The sequence below is a fragment of the Branchiostoma belcheri genome, unplaced genomic scaffold (genome assembly GCF_001625305.1).
Source record: "Branchiostoma belcheri isolate BF01 breed outbred unplaced genomic scaffold, Haploidv18h27 scaffold158, whole genome shotgun sequence".
NCBI classification, from domain to species: Eukaryota; Metazoa; Chordata; class Leptocardii; order Amphioxiformes; family Branchiostomatidae; genus Branchiostoma; species Branchiostoma belcheri.
In genome coordinates, this window is record NW_017803024.1 from 553,479 (window position 1) to 561,095 (window position 7,617).

Consider the following 7,617-nt stretch of genomic DNA (forward strand, 5'->3'; position numbering starts at 1 on the left):
AAGAAAACAAAATCATGACAAAACGGGGGAAAATTTAAATATAAGTAGATTTTTTCCATACAAAATAAGCAAAAAAGTCCAAACGTGAACGCTTATATCAAAAACAACTTATATTATCATATACAAGACCTATAATATTTAGTATAAAACTGGAAAAAATAAATCAATTTTTTTTCTCTAGTACGAACCCCTTTCTCAAAATGTGATCACCCGGGCGGGCCGACTGATGTGTGGGTGGGTTGTATAAAATTTTAATTTAAATTTTATTATTAACAAAGAAAACGAAAGAATATAAATTACTACTTTCTGATTTACTATGACCGTATAATTTTCACATAAATTTGATACGTTTTCAAGAAAACGATGCTTTTGTAGACTGTAATGAAATAAAAACACGTTTTCAGATGCGCCACACCCTATCTGGCTGTCGTGCAGAAAATTACCGCAAGGAGGCGCTGTCGCACGGTCAGGGTACGCCTGTCTGACGTACTTCCGGTCCGCTGTAGCGTCTACTTCTTCTTCATACAGTAAAATCTTAGCTGCTCAAGAACTTATCTAGCGGCCACGCCAAGGAGCCGGGACTTTCTTTAAGTTTAAGGAGGCCGTTTTCTTGAAGGAGGCGATCTGTGACGTCATGGCGTATCCAGGTGGACCACCTGGAGGATACCAACAGGTGGGGAGGGGGGCGGGGTAGGAAACAAAAAACACGGGCTTCTCAAGATTTGGTGTTGTTATGTTTGCCGAAGGAAAACAGATTGTTTTTGCTCTCTTTCTTCTTCTTCTCCAAACACATATAAAGGTCAATGACCTGAACCAGACGTCTGTCGCCATGGTAACCAGTGTTGGGTTACGACATGTTGCAAATTGATAGCAAGAGGGAGGGATTTAGACTCCTGTCACCATGTGTTTATCATGAATGTGTTTGAGTAAGAATTGTAAGAATTAACAGAGCAGACCATATGCGAGCAAAAATTATGCATTTGCTTTGCAAAATTATGTTACCTTTCTAATGTTTTCCTGGAGTTGTGGGAATAAAATCAAAAGCATGTAACGTTACTAGTAATTAATAATTTATAGCATCAAATTAAGCGGGATGATTGTAAGAAATATCTCATTGATTATACTCATCATACTAACGACCTGCCAATTATTAGATAATTTTGCAAAAAGACATCGCAGACAACGACAGCTGGCCCATATATACCACTGAAGAATACAAAGTTAAAACAGCACAAATGATATAATAGACTAGTGATATAGCATGTACTGTACAGTTTACCAATATTGCCATACAATATATCCCTAACGATTGTTGCGTTAATTGATTAGTACTAACAGTATTATTCTCCCTCCCCAGTACCCAGGGGGTGCCCCACCCCCCCAGTACGGAGCACCACCCCCAGGGGGCCAGCCTGGCTATGCAGGGGGTTATCAACAACCAGGTCATTATCCCCATTAATCACCACTTATGAACCTAAATCTAAGCGCTAAAAAAGAAGTTCTGAAAAAAGTTTTGCGACTGTGCACAATTATGTGAATATGACCTTGAGATTTTTTATCTTGAGATTGTCCTTATGAATTTTTAATCTTGAGATTATTTGACCCTCAGATTATTTGACCTTGACATTTTTGACCTTCAGATTATTTGACCTTGACATTTTTGACCTTCAGATTATTTGACATTATTTTTGACGTTGATATTATTTGTCCTTGAGATTATTTGACTGAGATTATTTCACCTTGAGATTATTTGATCTTGATATTTTTTTACTTATATTGAGATTATTTGACCTTGCAGGTTATGGAGGACAGCCTGGTTACGGAGCCGCGCCTGGTTTCGCCTCCGCGCCCGGTTACGGACCGCCACCCGGCGTCGACCCTAACGTCTACCAATGGTTCATCGCGGTGGATAGGGACCGGTCGGGGAAAATCTCGGCCACGGAGCTTCAGCAGGCTCTAACCAACTCCAACTGGTCACACTTCAACGATGAGACGTGCAGACTCATGATAGGTCTGTTCTTTCATTCATTCATTTATTCACTCAGTTTATACAGTGACCTCTCTGCTGTGAAGTCTTCTTGATACTTGCAACTGCACCAACTACTGTACAAGAAATGTTTGAACATAACAGTGAATGACTGGGTTTGTTCCAGGCATGTTCGACCGTGACCAGAGCGGGCAGATTGACCTGAACGAGTTCCAGGCCCTCTGGACGTACATCCAGCAGTGGAAGGGCGTCTTCGACAGGTACGACCAGGACCGCTCCGGGCTCATCGAGGCGCGGGAACTACACACAGGTACGGATTATTTGACCTTGAGATTATTATATTATTTGACCTTGAGATTATTTGACCTTAAGATTTTGACCTTAACATCATTTGACCTTGAGATTATTTGACCTTGAGATTATTTGACCTTAACATCATTTTACCTTGAGATTATTTGTCCTGGACATTTTTCACCTTGAGATTATTTGACCTTGAGATTTTTGACCTTGAGATTATTTGACCTTGAGATTTTTCACCTTGAGATTATTTGATTATGTCTTTCCCCAGCGTTTTCCCAGATGGGTTACAACGTGTCCCAGTCGTTTATCGGCATCGTGGTGGTGAAGTTTGACCGGGCGGCGCGGCGGGGGCTCAAGTTTGATGACTTCATCCAGTCATGCGTGATGCTGAAGAACCTGACGGACCAGTTCCGCGCGCGCGACACCGCCATGACCGGCCGCATCCAGGTCTCCTACGAAGACTTCATGTGCATGGTGCTACTCAACAAACCCTCCTAGTGGCAATCGAACCCTCATAGTTACATGTATGTTTACGGAAGGAAAGCATTTTGTTTTTGCTCTGTTTCCTCTTATAGTAAGCCCCAGTAGTGATAGTGTTTGTTGCAAGATGTCTTCTGTATGATCCTCCTCAGTAAGCCCTCAAAGTGTTAAACATACCCACCTAGTGTTAAACAAACCCTCGTAGAAAATAATGTCTTAACTAAGCTTCCGTAGTGATAGTGTTTGTTGCAAGATATCTTCTGTATGGTCCTCCTCATATAAGCCCTCGTAGACTTAAACATACCCTTGTAGTGTTAAACATACCCTCATAGTGTTTCTTACAAAATATGTCTTAAGTGTTTCTTACTTTAAAGTTACAAGATATCTTGTTTGTGGTCCTCCTTAATAAATGGACCTATAGTGTTTCTTAGAAAACCTGTCTTAAGTATTAGCCCTTGTAGTGATAGTGTTTGTCGCAAGATATCTTGAGTCCTCCTCAACATATCTTCCTAGTATTTCTTACAAAACATGTCTTATCCCTTGTCCTGCTGGCAATTTTTACACAATATTTTCAAATAATTTCATGTCTTAATCAGGTCACAGACGCTTGACTTTTTTTGCCATGCGGCGGCGTAGTTACTTCTGCATTCGTTGCATTTCGCTGCGGTGTGATGCGTCGCACGAGAAACACCCCCAAATCGCACATATACAGGGCACTATATAGATGGTACTGTATGTGCAACCCATATATATATGGGCTCCGCAGGACAAGGGTTTTAAGGCTACTAGAAAAAACATGTTGTGTTTTCTGTTTCATGACCGAACCTAGAAAAAAAATGCCAATCCTAGCCTTTCTTGGATTGTACCCCTGCACCTAGACCAAACTAACCCCATAGTGCTAGTGCTTCTTGATTTAAGAAATATATTGTATATGGTTCACTTTACTTAAAGTGTTTCTTACAAAGCTTGTCTTGTATATGCCTGTTGTAATGGGAATTTTCATAATATCTGTGGCCTAAGATCTGTGTTTAAAAGAGCTAGCAGCAGTTAATAAGGTGTATGATCAAGTGTACATAAGATGAGGCAATGTACCACCTTTAATTTCGAGCCCTGATGCATAATTCTGGGCACATGTGACGAAGATGTTTCCTTTGAAATAATTTGGGATTCTGAACCTGGCCATTGAGACAATTTGTTTTCTACATGCATTACTGTGATGATATGTTTGGTGACTATAATAAATGCAGCAGAAATTTGTACATTCTTGTTTGTGTTTACTTGAGAATATAAAGTCAGGTCTTTTCCTTGCAAATATTTATTCAAACAAGACGAGAAAGGGCATACATGAATTCAGGTATTACTAATAGTTTTGCAAGTACAAAATGGTACGAGTGATTTTTCTAACCAACATCAAGTCTTGTGACTATTTTTTCCAGCAACTTATTCTGAAGCAAATAAAAACATTTTAGCAAAAATTGTGAACCTAATACAATCAACCAGCATTATTCTATACTAAACTGCAATGATACATTCTGCGGGTTCATTTCCTAAAAATCGTGCACATGATTTAGTGGTGGATTAGTACTAATTCCTTGACAAAGACTAGAGTTGTACGGTGTTAGTTTGAAAACGTCGCAGAGCACAATCATCATATGATTTTCATATTATCAATGCAAAAACAAATATACAAGTTATCAATCCGATAAATTTAAAAGTAGCGGCTTGGTAATACGTAACTGGTGACGAAAACAAGTAAATATGCATCTCTGGACCTGCATCACGATTAGAATATCATAATCATTGATATTAATGATATTCAAATAGCCAGCTTCAGACAATTAAATCCACCATTTGCGTAAGACCGATCCTGGGTTGTTTGTCACACTGCATTGCGGATCAGCTACAGAAGGAGGCTGACACACCCTGCAAAAACAACAGCAATCTGTGCCCGAGTCTCTGTCAAAAAAAGTGTCAACTGAAGCTGTTCTGACCAACGTAAAAGGTATGTATCTGCGGGAGGATAAAAAAATTAAGGTAAAATACCTAGTAGGCAGTTTGCCACTGGCAAACGCCCATAGGTTAGGCTGGCAATCAGATTTTGGTTCTCTAAGGAGATATGACGGGGGAAGGTTTGCTGGTTTTACTGAAGACAATGGTAGATAGCTGTCAGAAAAGTCAGCTCATCAGAAAATAATTTAATAATTTCCATCTTAAAATCTGCTTGGGAAAAATGTTAGTTCTAACAGGGGTAACGGGCGCTGCGCCATGATTTTTTTATTTATATTGTTTTATTCATATTTATATTCATATTGTATTTTGGAGACGTGGCATTACTAGCAAAATTTCCTGTGAAATCAGGAACTACAGATAAACCATCATGACTTTGCTAAGCCACAGTCTGTTTAAATTGTTCTTAAGGCTTGATGTTACCACCATTTTGCCAACACAAGGCTTTCCAAAATAAACACGGCAACACAGCTTATCGGTCTACACTTGCCAGGAGGTTTTTGTACAATTGCATTATTCAGTAGAGTGCACGTAACTAAGAAACTCAGTCCTATAATGGCTATTTTAATGAAATTTTAGAAATGGTATTCCCAACTTTTTTTTTACATTAACCTGTACAGAATGGATGTGCTTCAGGCGAAAAAAGCTTTAAGGCTTACTCGTGTCCTCCTTTATAACAATTAAGAGCATGATGATAACAAAAAATAAAGGTAAATAAACAACATATGAAAATTACCAGTAAATAAACTCAATTCTCACAAGATTAACTGGTCGGATGACCCCCCCCCCCACAAGGCTCAAAAGAAGCAGCTTGGTAATACGTAACTGGTGACGAAAACAAGTAAATATGCATCTCTGGAGCTGCATCATGAATAGAATTTTCATCGTAATCATAGATATTAATGATATTCAAATAGCCAGCTTCAGACAATTAACTCCACCATTTACGTAAGACCGATCCTGGGTTGTTTGTCACACGCCATTGCAGATCAGCTACAGAAGGAAGCAGACACACCCTGCAAGAACAACAACAACAATCTGTGCCCGAGGCTCTGTCAAAAAAGTGTCAACTGAAGCTTTTCTGACCTATTTATAAGGTATGTGTCTGTGAGTGAAAAAACAATTAAGTACAATGCCTTGTAGGCAGTTTACCACTGGCCCACGCCCATAGGTAAGGCTGGCAATCAGATTTTGATTCTCTAACGAGATATGAGAGATACGAGAAGTTTTGCTGTTTTTACTGAACACAATCAGATAGATAGCTGTCAGAAAAGTCAGCACATTAGAAAATAATTTAATAATTTCCATCTTAAAATCTGCTTGGGGAAAATGTTAGTTCTAACAGGGGTAACGGGCGCTGCGCCATGATTTTTTTATTTATATTGTTTTATTCATATTTATATTCATATTGTATTTTGGAGACGTGGCACTACTGGCAAAATTTCCTGCGAAATCAGGAACTAAACCACAGTCTGTTTAAGTCTGTTTTTAACGCTTGATGTTACCACCATTTTGCCAACACAAGGCTTTCCAAAATGAACACGGCAACACATCTTATCGGTCTACACTTGCCAGGAGGTTTTTTACAATTGCGTTATTCAGTAGCGAGTGCACGTAACCAAGAAACTCAGTCCTACAATGGCTATTTTAATGAAATTTTGGAAATAGTATTCCCAACCTTTTTAAGAGAAGTGTACTATTTTTTTTTTAAATTTTCTGCTGTGTGGGAGGTCCAAAAAGGGCCATAAGAAGAGTACAAAATATCAATATTCAAGCAACAAGTCTCAGACAATTAACAGGTACGCATATATACAATAACAACTGGAAAAAAGGGGCTCCGCCCGGTACTTTAAGAGTAGTTTAAGATATGGCTTGGTCTTACAGAGGAGCTCGTTGTTCTGTTTAGCTAGCGGGACAACATGGGAAGACCGCTATTTGTTTAAATTTATTTGCACTTGCATATAAAAACAAAAACGATACAGAAAGCTAATAAAATAACCCAACGAAACAGAATATAGAATAATTAACCTATACAGAATGGATGTGCATGAGGCGGAAAAAAGCCTTTAAGGCTTATTCGTGCTCTCCTTATTGCATTCTTCAGTAGAGTGCACGTAACTAAGAAACTCAGCCCCATAATGGCTATTTTCATGAAATTTTAGAAATAATATTTCCCAACCTTTTTAAGAAAGGAGTACGTTTTTTTTCTAATTTTCTGCTGATTTCCTTGTCTGGGGGGTCCAAAAAGGGCCATAAGCAGGAGTACACATATCCATATTCAAGCAGCAAGTCTCAGACAATTAACAGGTGCATACCATAACAACTGGAAACAGGGGCCCCGCCGGGTAGTTTAGGGGCTGTTTTCTGTAATTTCGGGCGTGGCTGTCAGAGTCCTTTATGTGACGGACGGGGGCGGCGGATTTTTCATTACCGGGAGTTATCATCAACACGGGTCCCAGCGACAAATCTAAAGTACGCCGTACCCTAATGGTGATATATGTGTTATATATTTGCAGGGATTCGAACCCAGAACCTTCAGATTCTGAGTCAACAACCCAAAGTCTAACCCCAAAGGCATATTGTCACTCTCTCAATCCCACATATATACTTAGCAGAAAACAAGGGGCATGCAAAACGAAGTCACACTGGACACCTAGAGATGTTCTAAAATCATTGATTTTCTAAGGCCACTCCAACCTAATTTTTTGTTCTATGACATTTTAGAGGAATTTATGATTTACCAAGAGGGCAAACCAAAGTCATGAGAAGACAATTGGAGTGTAACAAAATTTTTCTCTTGTACAAACCAAGATGTTATCCTGGGACCTTATGTTTATATTTAA

General features: G+C 39.1%; 1 protein-coding gene across 1 annotated transcript; it reads left to right on the plus strand.

Annotated features, from left to right (window-relative positions):
* Positions 1–521: 521 nt before the first annotated feature.
* On the plus strand, positions 522–3,103 carry LOC109465810 (peflin-like). Its single transcript, XM_019763252.1, has 5 exons — positions 522–673; positions 1,358–1,442; positions 1,799–2,011; positions 2,154–2,297; positions 2,556–3,103. The coding sequence occupies exons 1-5, from the start codon at positions 635–637 to the stop codon at positions 2,783–2,785; spliced, it is 711 nt and encodes a 236-aa protein (XP_019618811.1). The 5' UTR covers positions 522–634; the 3' UTR covers positions 2,786–3,103.
* The last annotated feature ends 4,514 nt before the right edge of the window (positions 3,104–7,617 follow it).

Coding starts and splice junctions, on each gene's coding strand:
- LOC109465810 (XM_019763252.1), top strand. CDS start 635: ATGGCGTATCCAGGTGGACCACCTGGAGGATACCAACAG. Junction 2,012..2,153: donor GACGTGCAGACTCATGATAG/GTCTGTTCTTTC, acceptor GGTTTGTTCCAG/GCATGTTCGACCGTGACCAG. Junction 2,298..2,555: donor GGCGCGGGAACTACACACAG/GTACGGATTATT, acceptor GTCTTTCCCCAG/CGTTTTCCCAGATGGGTTAC.